The 17179-nt window shown below is 59.2% G+C and overlaps 3 protein-coding genes and 1 long non-coding RNA gene across 6 annotated transcripts; 2 read left to right on the forward strand and 2 right to left on the reverse strand.

Moving 5' to 3' along the window:
* The first annotated feature begins 577 nt into the window (after window positions 1-577).
* On the forward strand, window positions 578-4689 carry LOC104323112 (natterin-4-like). Its single transcript, XM_009926595.2, has 4 exons — window positions 578-1334; window positions 1614-1649; window positions 2032-2143; window positions 3315-4689. Exons 2-4 carry the CDS (start codon window positions 1635-1637, stop codon window positions 4322-4324), a joined length of 1137 nt encoding a protein of 378 aa, XP_009924897.2. The 5' UTR covers window positions 578-1334; window positions 1614-1634; the 3' UTR covers window positions 4325-4689.
* LOC138683252 (uncharacterized) lies at window positions 2319-3349 on the reverse strand. The gene is made up of 2 exons (XR_011322871.1): window positions 2564-3349; window positions 2319-2514 (listed from the first exon to the last, which is right to left on the reverse strand). It is a non-coding gene; the product is annotated as an uncharacterized lncRNA (long non-coding RNA).
* A 2058-nt stretch (window positions 4690-6747) lies between the features above and the next one.
* On the reverse strand, window positions 6748-10806 carry LOC138683249 (zinc finger and SCAN domain-containing protein 31-like). Of its 3 annotated transcripts, XR_011322870.1 has the most exons (4): window positions 10200-10806; window positions 9785-9974; window positions 7353-8864; window positions 6748-7168 (listed from the first exon to the last, which is right to left on the reverse strand). XR_011322870.1 is itself a non-coding variant. In XM_069774809.1 (3 exons), the coding sequence occupies exons 1-3, from the start codon at window positions 10698-10700 to the stop codon at window positions 8086-8088; spliced, it is 1470 nt and encodes a 489-aa protein (XP_069630910.1). In that variant the 5' UTR covers window positions 10701-10806; the 3' UTR covers window positions 6748-8085. The 3 variants fall into 3 exon arrangements, 2 of the variants coding, with proteins under 2 accessions (XP_069630910.1, XP_069630911.1); XM_069774809.1 differs by having other exon boundaries at window positions 6748-8864; XM_069774810.1 differs by having other exon boundaries at window positions 6748-8861; window positions 10200-10805.
* A 2829-nt stretch (window positions 10807-13635) lies between these two features.
* On the forward strand, window positions 13636-17115 carry LOC138683210 (uncharacterized). Its single transcript, XM_069774742.1, has 2 exons — window positions 13636-13813; window positions 15177-17115. The coding sequence occupies exon 2, from the start codon at window positions 15201-15203 to the stop codon at window positions 16890-16892; it is 1692 nt and encodes a 563-aa protein (XP_069630843.1). The 5' UTR covers window positions 13636-13813; window positions 15177-15200; the 3' UTR covers window positions 16893-17115.
* Window positions 17116-17179: the final 64 nt, after the last annotated feature.

Below are 17179 nucleotides of genomic sequence, written 5' to 3' on the forward strand. Positions count from 1 at the left end.
GGTGGGGGTCCTGGACAGCCGGGTCCTTCCCAGGTGGGGGGTCCCAGACTTCTGGGTCCATCCCGGGTGGGGGTCCAGGACACCCGGGTCCTTCCCGGGTGGGGGTCCCGGCCACCCAGGTACTTCCCAGGTGGGGGTCCTGGACTTCTGGGACCTTCCAGGGTGGGGGTCTGGGATGCCTGGGTCCTTCCCGGGTGGGGGTCTGGGACACCCAGGTCTTTCCCGGGTGGGGGTCCCGGACTTCTGGGTCCTTCCCGGGTGGGGGTCCGGGATGCCTGGGTCCTTCCTGGGTGGGGGTCCCAGACTTCTGGGACCTTCCTGGGTGGGGGTCCCAGACTTCTGGGACCTTCCTGGGTGGGGGTCCAGGATGCCTGGGTTCCTCCCCAGTTTGGGGTCTGGTTCAGGGCTCTGGATACTGGGAAGGGGGTGGGGGTTGGTTTGGGGCGCAGGACCCCTGGGTCCCTCCCCAGTTTGGGGTGGGAGCTGGGGGGGCTGGTTTGGGTGCCCGGACACCTGGGTCCTTCCCAGCTGCCTCTCCCCCACCACCAAGCCTCGGTTTGACACCAAACCAGACGACATCCCATTTCTGCACTAAAAACCGGCATTTTGGGGCAGATGAGAAAACACCGCATGGGCCCGGCAGCTACCACCCTCTTTTGGGGCAAAAACTCCCCAAATGGCTGTGTCCTCACTGCAAAAACTTCCCTTTTTGGCGGAAAATCCCCATTTTTAGCACCCATGTGGATTTTGGGTCTGTTGGCTGATTTTTTTGTGTTCTAGAGATGTGTGTGTGATCCAAGTTGGCTTGAATTCCCTTTGATTTACAGGTTCGAAGCAGAAAATGTAGATTTTTTTTTTTTTTAAAAGGGAATTTTTTTTCCTCCAGCATGGGGCAAAATAGGGGTTTATGTGATTTTTCCAGAAATACTGATTTCTGAAAGCGATGTTTTGGGATAAGAGGAACTGCTTTGAGAACGTGAAACATCCCAGGCGCCTGACCATGGGTGTTTTGTGCTGCTTGCGGGTGCTTTTTGTGCATCACTACCGCATTTTTCCTGATGGCAAAAAAAAAAATGAAGAAGTGCTAACTTTCTGCAAAACGCAGACAAATTGCCAAATTTCTAATAATAGTCCTCCCTCCCCCCCTTTTTCTTTTTTTTTGCATTTATTTGCACTTCTTTTCCTGTTCAGACTTTGGCCTTTCCCAGGGCTCGTGTGTCTCTGGGCGAGCTCAAGCACTGCAGGAAAACACCGCTCGGGGCTAGAAGTGACCCAAAAAGGGCCAAAACCACCCCAAAAAAAGGGATTTACATCAAAGCGGGAGCAGAGGTGAGGTAGGGAGTGCGGCATGGGGCAGCAAAACACAGGCGAGTGCCGGTTGGGATTTGCATCGAGCCCGCGGCTCGTGGGCAAAATATCCAGCAGAACCCAAACCGGTTGGTTTTAGCCCCAAAATGTGAAGCTGGGCATTTGGGAACCCCACAGGAGGAAGCGCTTGTTCCCAGCAAAGATGGAACAGTTGCGGATGGTTTGTTGGGTCGGGAGGATGATGTGACCGTGGGGCTGCTGAAATGAATATGTTTCTTTATTAAAAATGTATATTTAAATCGCAGCCTCCGGAGGTGGCCGGCAGGATGCTGAGGTGTGAGGTATGGCGCTTTGCGGGGCACTGTTTTGGGTTATTTAGGGGATTTTTAACTGCTTCAGGGGAAAAAAGGGATACTTCCTAACTCCTAGAAAGTAATTATTTAAAAATTTAAATGAAATAAAAAAAGAAATAAAAGGAAAAAATAGAGTTATTATGAGTGGGTGCCGTGTTGCATTAACCAGCCTCTTCTTTTTCCCCCTGGGCTGGTTAAAAATTAAAGCTGTGTCCATATGACCAGACAGGATTTCACCCCAAAAACCAGATGGACAAAGGGATATCAGGATACAGCCATGACCCGACTCCTGGTCAGGAATTGCCGTTGGGGTGCGGGATGGTGAGGTGGTGCTTGACGGGGTGACAACTTCCCCTGGTCTTCTCCACAGTTATTCCTCGCCGCCACCCTCCTCCTCCTTGGCCGTGGAAGCAGCGGGGCTGATGGACCTGCCAAAATCCCGTCGGTGGGAGTGATGGGAAGGAGACCTCTGCAGCCCCCGGGTGAGTCTTGCTCTCTGGGGGGTTGACCTTGGTTGGCTGGCAGACGCCCACCCAGCTGCTCTCTCCCCTTCCTTGGTTGGAAGGGCGAGAAAATAAGATGAAAAAAGCTTGTGGGTTGAGATAAAGGTCAGGGAGATCACGGACCCTTTACTGTCGTGGGCAAAGCAGACGCGACTTGGAGGAGATTAATTAAATTTATTGGTAATTAAAAATAGAATAGGATGGAGAGAAACAGAGAAAACTAGAAACACCTTCTCCCCTCAGCCTCAGCTTCACTCTTGACTCTTCTACCTTCTTCTCCCCTGAGAAGGTGTAGGGGAATGGGGGCTGTGGTCAGTTCATAACAACTATAGGATCTAGTCCTTCATGAACTGGGTCCTTCCCATGGGCTGGAGTCCTTCGGGATGAACCTGCTCCAACGTGGGTCCTTCCCATGGGCTGGAGTCCTTCAGGATGAACCTGCTCCAGCGTAGGCTCTCCACGGGCTGGAGTCCTTCAGGATGAACCTGCTCCAACGTGGGTCCTTCCCATGGGCTGGAGTCCTTCAGGTTCAACCTGCTTCAGCATGGACTCTCCATGGGCTGTAAGGGAAACCTCTTCTCCAGCCCCTGAAGTACCTCCTTGCCCTCCTTCTTCACTGACCTTGGTGTCTGCAGGGTTGTTTCTCTCACATTTTTTCTCACTCCTCTCTCTCACAGCATTTTGTAGCCTTTCTTAAATACGTTACCGCAGAGGCACCACCAGCATCACTGATGGGCTCAGGTTTGGCCAGCGGTGATTCCATTTTGAAGCCAGCTGGACCTATCTGTGTCCAATGTGGGGCAGCCCAATGACTCTTCTGCAGCCCCCTCCCGCCCAAAACCTTGCCACGTAAATCCAGTACATGGTCTCATCCATCCCTCTGTCCTCCAATGCGTGAAGGTCTCTGCTCTTCTGATTTTTAGCAGGATTGCCCCCCCGCTTTGCCCCCCAAAATTTAAGAAGGGTTTGTTGAGGTGTCTTACTTATGGTTTTCTTGGCCATCCATGTTCAGGCAAGCATGAGGTGTTGCGTTGTCAGCACCTTCCCCAATGGGGTGGATCTCTGCAGGACATTGCTCCGCCAGCTTTGAGCCGGTGGGGCAGGATGGAGGCATCTCATTTCACCCAAATCCCCCATTTCCTCCCCGCAGCTGCCAGCTGGAGCTTTCCCCGGAGGAAGCGAGATGTGGAGCCACCTTCATACCTGAAGTGGGTGGCTTTTGAAGGCACGCTGCCCGCCGATGCCGTCTCCAACTGGAACGACTATGCCAAGAGGATGGAGTATGTCTGCTCTACAGGAGTGCTCGGCTGCAACACTGGTGCCTACGTCCCCGACCGAGGTCCCTTCTGCTTCTTCCCGTTTGCAGAAAAGGAGCAGAGCACCCCCACCTTCAAGGTGTTAGTCAACGTGGGAGACTTTGAGGCGCTGGATTGGGTGGACGCCTCCTTCGGCAGCGTGCCTGAAAACGCTGTGGAGGGCTGCCCATCTGTTGATGTCTTCGTTGGGAGGAACCGCTACGGCTTGGGCAAGGTCAGCAAAGAGCAGAGGGCTGCCTTCATAGTGGTGGATGATGAGGAGGTTTGGTACAAGTGGTACCAAGTCTTGGTGGTCAAGAAGGGCCCAGCAGACATCTCCATCTCTGATGTCCGCTACAACTTCAGCGGGGCAGTGGAGCACGGGGAGGACGTCACCCTGACGAAGACCACGATGAAGAACGAGGGCTGCCAAGGGGTGCGGAAAGCTGTCACCTTGGAGGAGGCCACTGAGATGGAGCACGACTGGGAGATAGACCAGAGGGTCTTCGCCACCATCCGTGGGGTGTTGCGAGCCGCCATCTTGGCCTTCAATGGGACGGGCTGGGAGGTCACCAATGTCAACAACATCCCCTGGGTGGGGGGAGCGAGCACCAGCGAGTATGTTGTCCATACCCGTGTGGTTGAGAAGGAGGTGCAGCCCCGGATGGTGTGCACGGTGGCCCTGGAGGGACGCCGGTTGGACGTCCGCGTCCCTTTCACCGCGCAACTGACCCGTAATTTTGGCGACGGTCAAGTGCACCACGTGGCTGTGACGGGGTGGGCTCGCAGCCGGGTGGTGGTGGGTGTCGGGGCCAGTGTCAAGCAGTGCTGGCCCATCACTGATGTCTCACCGTGCCGGGGGTAGAGGATGGTGAGGCGGGTTGGTGCATCCGGCACGTTCTACTGGGACACAGAATGCAATGCCACGTGATTTTTTTGCAATCTTTTTTCTGGGTTGGTTTGTTTGTTTGTTTTCCCCCCCAATAACTATCATCTCACCCCAAAACAGGATGGCAGCAACTTGGAATGCAGAAAAATGTATTTTTTTTGGCCTTCCATATTTTTTGTTTTCATGGCATAACCTTAATCCCTCTCTGAAACGACATGGCAACAACACAGAATGCAGAAAAATGTGGGGTTTTCTGTCTTTATTTTCTATTTTCTCCAAAATAAGCTCCATCTCTCCCCAAAAAGACACAGCAACAATGTAGAATATAGAAAAGTGCTGGATTTTGCAGCCTGCATTTTCTATTTTTTTCCCCAATAACCTCCGTCTCTCCCTGAAACAGGACGGTACCAGCGTAGGACGCAGAAAAATGCCTTTCTTATGGTCTCTATTTTTCCTTTTTTCCACCATAACTTTCGTCAATCGCCTCTCTCCAACCCGGCAGAGCAGCTGCCTGTTGAGGAACCTCTCTCCACCCAGAGCTGGATGGACATAATTTCGTGCCGTGATGCCTGTGTTATCTTTTCCCCTTGTGTTTGATGAAAAAATGCTTGCAGAGCAAAGAAATTCAGGTGTGTGGTTCATTAGAACGCTCCCAAAAAGTAATTTTGTAAGCAAAGGGTGAGGAAGAAGGGAAAAAAAAAAAGCCAAAATAAGGGATGCAAAGGCAACCATTCATCTCAGGGTGATGGTGGAGGCTGTGTCCTTGGAGGACACTCATGGAAGTGGCACCATCTCGGGGTTATGGTGGAGGTTCTGTCCTTGGAGGAGGTACCATCTCAGGGTGATAGTAGAGATTGTGTCCTTGGAGGACACTCATGGAGGTGGAACCGTCTCAGGATGACGGTGGAGGTTGTGTCCTTGGAGGACACTCACGGAGGTGACACCATCTTGGTGTGATGGTGGCGGCTGTGTCCTTGGAGGACACTCATGGAGGTGGCACCATCTCGGGGTGATGGTGGAGGTTGTGTCCTTGGAGGACGCTCATGGAGGTGACACCATCTTGGTGTGATGGTGGAGGCTACGTCCTTGGACGAGGCACCATCTCAGGGTGATGGTGGAGGTTGTGTCCTTGGAGGACGCTCATGGAGGTGACACCATCTTGGTGTGATGGTGGAGGCTACGTCCTTGGACGAGGTACCATCTCAGGGTGATGGTGGAGGTTGTGTCCTTGGAGGACACTCACGGAGGTGGCACCATCTCGGGATGGAGGTGGCACCATCTTGGGATGATGGTGGAGGTTGTGTCCTTAGAGGATGCTCATGGAGGTGGCACCATTTCAGGGTGATGGTGGACCAAAGAAGCCCCCTTGGCGCCCAAGGGGTTAACCCCCTCCTCGCCCCCCCCCATTCCCGCCAAGGCAGGAGCGACAGTGGAGATGACCAATCGATGCTCGGCTAGGGGCGGGGCCAGGAGGACTTTGGGGGTCCCGGGGGTGTGGGGGGGGGAGCTGAGAGCTGGGGGAGTCCAGAAGGGCTGGGGGTCCTGGAATGCGGGCTGGGGGGGGTCCCCAAAAAGCTTAGGGGGGTGTCCAGGGGGCTGGGAGGGGCAAATATTTGGGGAGACCCCAGATGGCCTGGGGGGGCAGGGGGTGGTCCCCTAGAGGGTTTGGGGGGGGTGTCTCCCCAAATCTTGGGGATTGCAAGCACTGCGACGCAACACGCTGCACTGCAACATGCTGCACTGCAATATATGCAGCACTGCAATGCAAATGCAATGCTGCAGCGCAAACCTGGCACAGCAAATGACAATGCAACGCAACGCTGCAGCGACTGCAATGCACATAGCAATGCTACAGCGCAAGCCTAGTGCTGCAACGCAAACGCAACGCTGCAGCGCAAGTGCTACGCTGCAATGCAAACACAATGCTGCAGTGCAAGTGCTACGCTGCAGCGCACACGCAACGCAGCAGCACAAGCACCATGCGCTGGGCCGCGGATAACAAAATGCAGTGCAAGGCCGTGCGCAGCGCAAGCGCAACGCTGCGCTGGAGGCACCCCTGCAGCTGCAGCACCACCGTTGCAGATGCAGCACAACATCCGCTGCGCATGGCAAAAGCCACGTTGCAGGGCGGCGCGCCGTGCGAACCGCCTCGCATCGCCGCAAGCGCAACGTGCGATGCTGCAGGCAGCGCTGCGAGGTCCCACTGCCGCAGCGCCGCATTCCCCAGGCTCCTCTGCAAGCGCAACACTCCGCGGCTCGGCGCTGCCATCGCCGCGCTGCAACACGCATGCCAGGCTGCTCGACAGCCCCGGGATGCATTTCGGTTGCAACCTCCCATATCAAATGTGCTTGCACGCCGCAATTAAAAAAAACCACAAAGGAGCGCAGAGAGGTGGCTAAAAACCATCGTTACAGCAAAATGGGGGGCAAAAATTGGGGGGGGTGCGTGTGTGCGCGAACCGGCCCGGAGGAGGGAAGCAGAACCGCGAAGGTTTGCCCAAACCACCCCATTTTGAGCCCTGGGCAACCAGGCAAGCGGCTGGTGAGGTAGGTCGGTCTCTCGAAATTTAAGGTCCGGCGTGGGAGGGGACGGCGCTCGCTGCGATGAATAAATACCGAAAAGGGGGCGGAGGGTGGGGGAAAGGCGAGTTGCAATTGAAAGGGAAGAACAGGGGCGTCCCGGTGGTGGGGTTAGGGTGGAGGGGAGATGGAAGTGCCCTGAGGAGATGGGTGAGGGACCAGGGAGGCACCAAGCTCATGGGGGACATCGATCATCAGTTCGTCTTCATCCCCCATCTGCGTTACGTCTCCTTTGGGACGCTGTCCTGGAGTCACCAGGCTCACGCGGGACATCAGTCATCAGCTGGTCTTCGCCCCCAGCCACGTCGCATCTTCTCCAGGACCTGGGAGACATGTCCTGGAGCCACCAGGCTCATGGAGGACATCAATCATCGGGTCACCTTCATCCCCGACTGTGTTGCATCTCCTCCAGGACCAGGGAGACACATCCTGGAGCCACCAGGCTTGTGGAGGACATCAGTCATCAGCTGGTCTTCACCCCCAGCCACGCTGCATCTTCTCCAGGACCTGGGAGACATGTCCTGGAGCCACCAGGTTCATGGAGGACATCAATCATCGGGTCACCTTCATCCCTGACTGTGTTGCATCTCCTCCAGGACCAGGGAGACACATCCTGGAGCCACCAGGCTCGTGGAGGACATCAGTCACCAGCTCCTCATCCCACCATCCGTGTTGCATCTCCTCTGGGCCCAGGGAGCCGTATCATGGAGCCACCAGGCTCATGGGGGGGTCATCAATCATCAACTTGTCTTCACCCCCGGCTGTGTTACATCTCTGGGACGCAGCGTCCTGGAGCCACCAGGCTCATGGGGGAACATCGGTCATCCGCTCAACTTCACCCCTATCGGTGTCACATCTCTGGGATCAGGGAGCCAAGTCTTGGAGCCGCTGGGTTTGTGGGGGACATCAAGCATCAGCTCATCACCCCCCCCCCCCCCCCCGCATCCATATTGCATCTCCTCCAGGCAAACCAATCCATCTGCAGCAGCCGTATGGCACCGGCCGGCAAGGAAACCAGCACCGGCCATCCGGGTCATCCGCCAGGTCCACCCCACCCACCCAACCTCAACCGTCCCCCACGGCGGTCACCCATCACCACCTCCTCCGCCGGAATGAAGCGGCGTCGCCTTCCTCATCCTCCCCACCACCAAACCCCATCACTTGTCCCTGGCGGCCGCCCGGGCGTGGATGCGCGTGTGCCGGGCGAGGGAGGACTTGTTGCTGAAGCTCTTTCCGCAGTGGGGACAGGGGAAGGGTCTCTCGCCCGTGTGCGAGCGCTCGTGCACCGTCAGGTCCGCCAAGTACTTGAAGCTCTTGCCGCAGGCGCCGCAGGGGTAAGGTCGCTCCTCGGTGTGGCTCCGTTGGTGCATGGTGAGGTTGGACTGCTGGCTGAAGCGCTTGCCGCAGGCGGCGCAAGGGTAGGGTCGCTCGCCCGTGTGCGACCGTTGGTGCTTGTTGAGGTCCGACGGGTTGGTGAAGGTCTTGCCGCAGGAGCCGCAGGCGTAGGGACGCTCGCCTGTGTGAAGCCGTTGGTGCGTGGTGAGGGTAGAGAGGTGGCCGAAGCTCTTGCCGCAAGCCCCGCAGGCATAGGGCTTCACTCCCGTGTGGGTTCGCTGGTGGGTCTTCAGGTGGGTCAACCGGCCGAAGCTCTTGCCGCACTCGCCGCAGGGGTATGGACGGTCCTTCCCCTGCACCGATGGCTCTCGCTTCACCCAGGGCTTCTCCGGGCTCCTGGTGTCCTCTGCCGGTCTGGGCGGACCTTGGGTGAGGGGCTGTGGGAAGGTGGTGGGATCCCGTGGGATCTGTCGCCGGTGGGTCCCCCTCTGGGCAGCGGTCCTGGCTGTCGGGACACCTTGAAGGGTGCCGGCTGGGTGCGGGGGGTCTTGCCGTTGCAAAACGGACGCCTCCGGGTCTCTGCTTGCCATGGTGGGACCTGCTGGGGAGGGGGAAGGAGAAGATGCTTCATGAGTTGGTTCTCAATGGAGGACACCACCCTTCTCCTCCGACCCCACCACCCTCGATCTCCTCCAGCAACGGTGGAGATGGTCCAGCTCCCACGGTTGAGCGAAACCCCAAATCCATCCACAGATGGCCATCAGGCCATGCCGGGAGAGGGATGAGGCTGAAGCCACCTCAGCAGAGGAGCCCAGCCGGTCCGAGGGGCAAGGACGGCTGCAGGACGACTCGGAGAGAAGGCCACCATGCTCCAACCATAATCCCTAAAACACCACAACTCCTCAAAGCAGTGTTTCCAGCATCGCCGTGAAGAAGCTGATGCTGGAGGAAGGGAACAAGATTTTGGGGCTCATAGTTTCCGGAGGACCAACGGGGAGAACAAGAGCTCTCTACGGATGCTCATGAGCTTCACTCCAAGATCTCCATCCTTCTCCAACTTCTCCACAACTCAGGAGATGGCCATCTTCCAGCTTCCCACACTGGCGTGGACATCTCAGATACATCTCCCAGGCCTTCTTCTCGCTTCAGTTTGGCTTTTGAGCCCAAGACCTTTCTTCTCACACCGCAAAGAGGGCTCAAGATCACAGGTGGTGGCACCGCTGTGAGTCTCTGGATTCTTCCTGGGGTCACGTCCTTCTCCTTCCTCAAGACCCCAAGAGTTTTCCCAGCACCGGGACCTCATTTTTGACCCTTTCCCCTCCTTCACTCTCACGCGTCCTCCCTCGAGAGCAACAAAACCACCCCAAAAAAAGAACAATGACACCATGGGGACATTTTTGGGGAGGACCAGACCGGACCAAGCCCATCGCAGGAGACACCCTACCACCTCCAAGCTCCCCTGGCTCCTACAGCAGCTTCTTCACCCACTTTTTTTTTTTTTGAGGGGGGTGACCCCATTACCTGCTTCCTGCAGGCGCCGCTCCTCTTCCTCGGAGACAAACTTGACCTTGCCCCGGGCCACCTCCTCCCGCCAGTCGTCCCCAGAGGGGAACTGGGGTGACGCCGACGGGGGGTTCGGTGGGTCCCCTGACACTTCGGCGTCCTCTGCGTCCCCCGGGGCCACCTCCTCCACCTTCACGCGCACCGTCACCTGTGGGACCCAAGGAAAAAACCCAAAGGGCTGCAGAGGGGTGTTGGGTGCCGGGGACCCCCATCCCTCCTTCCTTCCCTGGGTCAATTTTGGGGGCGTCCCGTGGGAATGAGCTCGGAAGCACTGCTGGGGCAGGGGGGGGTTGTACCCAGTTTTGGGGAACAGGAAGGTAGAAGCTCCTCGCAAACCCCCACGCCCGGCGCAGGATCCGTCCGCCGGTCTCACCTGCTGCTCCCAAATCCCATCGGGATCTCCCTGTCCCAACTGGAAGCTCTCGGCCAAGGCGACGGCTTGGGCGCAGGATTCGGGATGTCGTACCCAGACCCAGCTCTGGATTTCCTCGGGCAGGATGCTGAGGAATTGCTCCAGCACCAGCAACTCCATGATCTGCTCCTTACTCCTCACCTCCGGCCGTAACCAACCCTGCGACAGCTCCCGCAACCTCCGGCAAACGTCCCGCGGACCCGACGCCTCCTGGTACCGGAATTGTCGGAAACGCAAACGACGCATCTCCGTGCCGGCACCGCCGCCGTGCAACGCCGGTACCAACCGTCGCGTCCATTCCCCCCGGGGCCAACGACGTCTCTCGGTCACCCGCTCCGAGGATATCGGGGATCCCTCCGTATCCTCCTCCGGGCACGGCGAGGGGGGGCGAGGGGCCGGGGGACGCCGGCGGCCCCCCTCCGGTTGAAGCCGCCAGCGAGGACGGGTCGTCGGGGTCTCCATGCTGACGGGCTCCCGTTGTTGCTGTGTGTCCCCCCCCCACAATACTCCTGATGGGGGGGGGGGGGTGATGTGGAGGGGGGGGGCTTTGCAAAGCAGCCGGTGGTGGGCTCTGCAGGTGGCGGGGGGAGAGCAGGACATGGCTTTGCAAAGACCCCCCCTTGGTCCGCCAGCTTTGTACCCCCCCCCCCAAGAACTATACAATGTGCCCCCCCCCCAGCCTTGCAGAGCCCCCCCAGGACCATGCGATGTGCCCCCCACCTTGCAGAGCCCCCCAGGACCCTGCAATGTGACCCCCCCTCAACCCCTACCATTACAAGAGCTGTGCAAAGCTTACAAAAGACCCTCACCCAGCCCCCCAGCTTTGCACATGGCCCCCCCCAGGACCATGCAATATTCCCCCCCCCAGGACCATGCAATATTTCCCCCCACCAGCTTTCAAAGCCCCCAGGCTTTTGCAAAGCCCCTGGGTACTGCAACATGTCACCCCCCCCCCCCCCCCAAACTGACTCCCAGCCTTGCAAAAGTCCTGCAAATCTTGCAATGCCACGTGCCCCCCCCGAGCTTATCCCCCCCCGACCATGCAATATCCCATCCCCCAGCTTGCAAAGCCCCCCCTTGCAATGTGCTCCCCCCCCCCAGCTTTGCAAACTGCCCCCACCATCATGTAATATGCCCCCCCCGCCTTGCAACACCCCTTCCTCCCCCCCCCAGGCCCTTGCAAAGCCCCCCCAGGTTTTGCCACATGCCTCCCCCCCAACTCCAGGCCTTTCCAAGCCCCCAGGCCCTTGCAATGTGCCCCCCCCAATCTTGCCAATCCCCCTCCCTCCAGCTTTGCAAAAGCTCTGGGAACCTTGCAACCCCCCCCCCGCCGCTCCATCCCCCCCCCCCAGCCTTGCAATCACCCCCAGAATCGTGCAAAGCCCCCCCCCCCCCCCGCCTTTTCCTCTTTGCAGAAGCTCGGGGAGCCTTGCAAAGCCCCCCCCCCCGGCCTTACAAACCCGCCCCCCCCCAGGACCTTGCAATACCCCCCCTCCAGCTTCCCCCAACTTGCAACCCCCCCATGCAATGATTCCCCCCCCCCGGCCTTATATCTTTGCAAAAGCCCCAGGAGCTTTGCAAGCCCCCCCCCCAGCCATGCAACGACCCCCCCCCCCCGGCCAAGCAAACCCCTGCAGGACAATGCAAAGGAACCCCCCCCCGGCCATTCAACCCCCCCCAGGACCATGCAAAGACCCCCCCGGCCATTCAACACCCCCCCGGACCATGCAAAGATCCCCCCCAGCCATTCAACCCCCCCAGGACCATGCAAAGACCCCCCTGGCCATTCAACCCCCCCAGGACCATGCAAAGACCCCCCCGGCCATTCAACACCCCCAGGACCGTGCAAAGACCCCCCCCCGGCCATTCAACCCCCCCCCCCCCCCCCCGGACCATGCAAAGATCCCCCCTGGCCATTCAACCCCCCCAGGACAATGCAAAGACCCCCCCCCGGCCATTCAACCCCCCCAGGACAATGCAAAGCCCCCCCCGGCCATTCAACCCCCCCAGGACCATGCAAAGACCCCCCAGGACCATGCAAAGACCCCCCCCGGCCATTCAACCCCCCAGGACCATGCAAAGACCCCCCCCGGCCATTCAACCCCCCCATGACGATGCAAAGACCCCCAGGACCATGCAAAGACCCCCCCCCCAGCCATTCAACCCCCCCCCAGCCATTCAACCCCCCCAGGACCATGCAAAGACCCCCCCGGCCATTCAACCCCCCCATGACGATGCAAAGACCCCCCCAGGACCATGCAAAGACCCCCCCCCAGCCATTCAACCCCCCCAGGACCATTCAACCCCCCCCCCCAGGACAACACAAAGCGCCCTCCCTCGCCCATTCAACCCCCCCCAGGACCACGCAAACACCCCCCCCCCCACTCCAACCTTCCAATATGTGCCTCCCCCCCCCCCAACCTTACACCCCCCCCCCCCCCCCAATTTTACACCTCCCCCCCCCCCCCCCAAACCTGGGGTCCCGGCGCTGCAGCCCCCGCCGCTCCCCTCTCACCGACACAAAGGGCCGGAGCGGCCGGGCCCGGCCCCACCGCCCCCCCCCCCCAACCCGGTGCCCCCCCCCCAACCTCCTCCCCTTCTCCTCGCCCCCCCCCCCCCGCCGTCACCGGTTTTAACCCTCCCCTGCCCGGAGCCGGTGGGGAAAGGGTTAACACTTGGGGGGGGGGCAAGCCTTGACACCCCCAAATCCCCCCCCCAAATCCCCCCCCCTTTTTCCATTCCACACCCCCCCTCCCCACCGTGCCCCCCCCAAAAAACCCCCTGCGCTCTCCAGCTCTGTGCACCCCCCATCGCACCCCCCCACCCCAAAACTCTGCACCCCATAGACCCCCCCACACTTTTGCACCCCCCCCACAATTTTGCACCCCCCCATTTTTGCACCCCCCCCACTTTTGCACCCCCCACTTTCGCACCCCCCCACTTTCGCACCCCCCCAATTTTGCACCCCCCCTTTTGCACCCCCCCCACTTTCGCACCCCCCCAATTTTGCACCCCCCCACTTTCGCACACCCCCAATTTTGCACCCCCCCACTATTGCACCCCCTTTTTCCCATTGCACCCCCCCACGCACCCCCTCATTGCCCCCCCCCCCCCCCCATGGCCCCTTTCAGCCACCGTACAGGGAGGGGAGGGGGGGAGGCAGCGAGGGAAACCCCTTCTTAGCGCCCCATTGGGCGAACGCGCTGTCAATCATGACGAGACTCCCCGCCCCGTCGCCAAGCTGGAGCCGGGGGGAACCTCCCCCCCTCCCCTGCGGCGGGGAGGAGGAGAGTGACAGCGCAGCGGGCCAACCGCAGCGAGGCTTGGGGTGAGGGCCCCGCCCACTTTGGAACACAGCCCGCCCCTCTCGCCTTCTGGCAGCGGGAGTGACAGGGCGGCGGGCCAATGGCGGAGCAGGGCCCAGGCCGGGCCCATGGCGGAACGGGGCCTACGCCGGGCCCAGCCGCACCGCCAGCACCCGGGCTGCCGGGGAACAGGGAACGGGGACGGGAACGGGATCGGGAACGGGAACGGGGGACGGGGCCTCGCCCCGCCACCGCCGGCGGCCCCCAGAGGTGCGTGGGGACGGGGGCGGCAGGTTCCTCCGCCCTCCCTCCCGGTCCTCTTTGCTCCTCTCTTGCCCTCCTTACTTCCCTGCTTTTTCCCACGGATTTTCCGTCTTTCCCCCCTGCCTTCCGTCTTTCCCCCTATTTTCTTTCTTTTCCTCTTCCTTCTTTTCCCCCATTTTCTCTTTTCCCCCCTTCTTTTCCCCTTCCATCTTTCCCCCTATTTTCTTTCTTTTCCTCTTCCTCCTTTTCCCCCATTTTCTCTTTTCCACCCTTTTTTCCCCCTTCCTTCCATCTTTCCCCTATTTTCTCTTTTTCCCCTTCTTTTCCCCTTCCTTCCATCTTCCCCCCTTTTCTCTTTCCCCCTTCTTTTCCCCCTTCCTTCCATCTTTCCCCCATTTTATTTCTTTTCCCCCTATTTTTTCTTTCCTCCATTCCTTCTTCCCCCCCCGTTTCTTCCTTCCTTCTTCCCCCCCGTTCCTTCCTTCCTTCTTCCCCCCCGTTCCTTCCTTCCTTCCTTCCCCCCCGTTCCTTCCTTCCTTCCCCCCCGTTCCTTCCTTCCTTCCTCCCCCCCATTCCTTCCTTCCTTCCTCCCCCCCGTTCCTTCCTTCCTTCCTTCCTCCCCCCCGTTCCCTCCTTCCTTCTCCCCCCCATTCCCTCTTTCTCCCCCCCATTCCCTCTTTCTTCCCCTCCCTCCCTCCCTCCCTTCCTCCCTCCCTCCCTCCCTTCCTTCCTCCCTCCCTTCTTTCCTTCTTTTTGCACTATTTTCATTCTTCCCCCCCCCCCCCCCTTTTCTTCTTTTATCCTGAGCGCTGAGCCGTGCTCCGTTTTGAGGGGAATGTTGCTGTGCTCCCCATTTTGGGGAGAATATTGCGAGCTCTGAACCATGCTGCCCATTTTGGGAGGAATATCGTGAGCTCTGAACCGTGATCCCCATTTTGGGGGGGGAATAGCATGACCACTGAGCTGTGCTGCCATTTTGGGGGGAATATCATGACCACTGAGCTGTGCTCCCCATTTTCGTGGGAAATATCATGACCACTGAGCCTTGCTCCTCATTTGGGAGGCAATATTATGAGCTCTGAGCCATGCTCCCCATTTCAGGGGGAATGTTGCAAACACTGTGCTGCGCTCCCTATTTCACCCCAGCTTCCCGCACCCCGTGTCTGTTCAGGGACAGCTCTTGCAGGACAGCCTCTTATGTTCGGGATTTTTCAGGATCTGGGGTGCATTTGCGGTGCTGCTGGGCATTTGAGAATCCCCACCTGGGCAACAATTAGAAGACAGGAGAGGAGCTCCTGTGGGAGATCTGCATCTTTGGCACGGCATAAAAATTGTTCAAATTTCCCCTCCCCTCTGTTTTCCCCCATAGGCCGAGCCCCATCTGCCCTGTACCATGCCGAAACGGAAATGCAAATTCACCGACGAGCTCCAGGCAAAGTACCCCTGCTTCCGCGTGGGCCGGGAGAGATGGGAGGCCGAATGCTTGGTCTGCCAGGAGGGCACCTACGTCTCTGTGGCCAACAAGGGCTCTCTCGACCTGGAGGCCCACGTGCAGTCCATGAAACACAAGAGGAACATGCTGGGGGATGCCTCGGTGGCCAAGCTGCCGGGCTGCTTCCTCCCTGCCAACTGCCAGCCCTTCGATGCTGCCGCCGCTGCCGAAACCCCTTTGGGCTTCCCTGCTGCCGTGCTTGAGGACTGCTGTGAGCCCCTGGCTGGCTTGCCCAAAACACCTGACCCCGTCTTAGACGTCTTGGGCTTGCAAATCAAGACGGAGGTGAGGCTGGATGAGGCGCTGGCCCCCTTCGCGTTGGACCATGGGATGGACCCGCTCGATGGTGTCCCCTATTGTGGGGTGGCTCTGGGTGCGGGCGAGGTGGGGACCCCCTTCCCCATCCAGATCCGCTATTTTGACTGGAAGCGGGGTGGTGTGCAGAGCAGGGTGATCGGTGTGGAACCCCCACCGGCTGAACTGTCCCCTGGTGCTGCTGCGCTGGTGTGGGAGGCCTTGGAGAATCACGGGCTGCGGCAGCGGTGCGTGGCTGTTGTAGGTGAGAGCCCTAACGCCATGCTGGGAGGGCTGGGGTGCTGTACCCAGGGTCCAGCTGAGGTGCCCGGCTTGCGGGAGCTGCTGGAAGGGGTCTTCGTTGCCACCGACTGCCCTGCGCACCTCCTCAGCAACTGCATCCAGCACGGGGCAGACAGCCTGGAGGTAGACCTGCAGTCCCTCGTCTGGAAGATTTACGCATACATCTCTGTCTACGCCGTCTGCGCCGAACCGCTCAAGGACTTCTTGGAGTTTGCTAAGAGGGAGTACCGGCGGCTGCTCCACCACACCAGGATGCCCTGGTTACTCCTGCTGCCGGCCATCACCCGCTTGCTACAAGTCTTCCCAGCCTTGAAGTCCTTCTTCCTCTCCCTCAGCCACCCCCCCTTTGCCATCCGGACCTTTTTTGAGGACGACTTCAGCGAGATCTACCTGCAGCACATGGCTTCGCAGGTGGCTGTCTTTGACATGCACCTCAGGACCTTGGCGAGGGAGGACAACTCGCCCTGCGAGGTGCTGGGCGTCCTCTCCTCTGTCCGCTGCACCCTCCTGGAGCGCAAAGCCCATGGCTTCATGTCGCCGCGGGTGAAGGAGCTGCTGGCGGAGCAGCGGGCGGCTGGGAGGGTTGGTGAGTGCGACACCTTCTGCCACCATGTCCAGACCCTCTATGTGGCGTTCCTCGACTACCTGGAAGCCCGGATGGGGCCGTTTGGGGAGCTTTTCCATTTCCAGTGGATGCAGCTACGAGTACCACCGACGTGGGCGGAGGTGGAGGCATGCATCAAGTACCTGGCGGGCCACGGGGTCATGGTGGATGACAGCAAGTGCTTTGACCAGTTCTGCCAGCTGACCACCTTCCTGAAGGACTGCAGGAACGACAGCGACTTCGGCGCCCTGCAGACGCACCAGAAATGGGTGCGTTTCTTTGGCAGCTCCCGCGGCTTGGCCGGCCACTCAGAGCTTCTCAGAATGGCTCAGGTTTTCTTTGCCATCCCCTCCTGTGGGGCCGATTTTCCAAGGGGGCTTTTCCTGATGTGAAGACAGTGGGACCAGGGGTGGATTCGTTGTGGCCGGGCTACAGCGAAACGTGCAGCATTTCAAGACTTCTTTTTTGCAATGATAGACCTATTGATTGATTCCTGTTTTTGTACATCAGCCCACCGGGGAGGATTTGTTAATGGGATTTTTAAAGGCTGTACGCTGTCTGCAGGAGAGTTGGCTTTGCTCTTGTGCAAATAAATACCACTACGGGCTCTGGTCATCTGTGGGTACCAGAGGGATGGTTGGGGGTCAGATGGCTTTTGGGGTTGTTATGGTTTAAACTC

This window comes from Haliaeetus albicilla, chromosome 32, assembly GCF_947461875.1.
Source record: "Haliaeetus albicilla chromosome 32, bHalAlb1.1, whole genome shotgun sequence".
Classification (NCBI taxonomy): Eukaryota; Metazoa; Chordata; class Aves; order Accipitriformes; family Accipitridae; genus Haliaeetus; species Haliaeetus albicilla.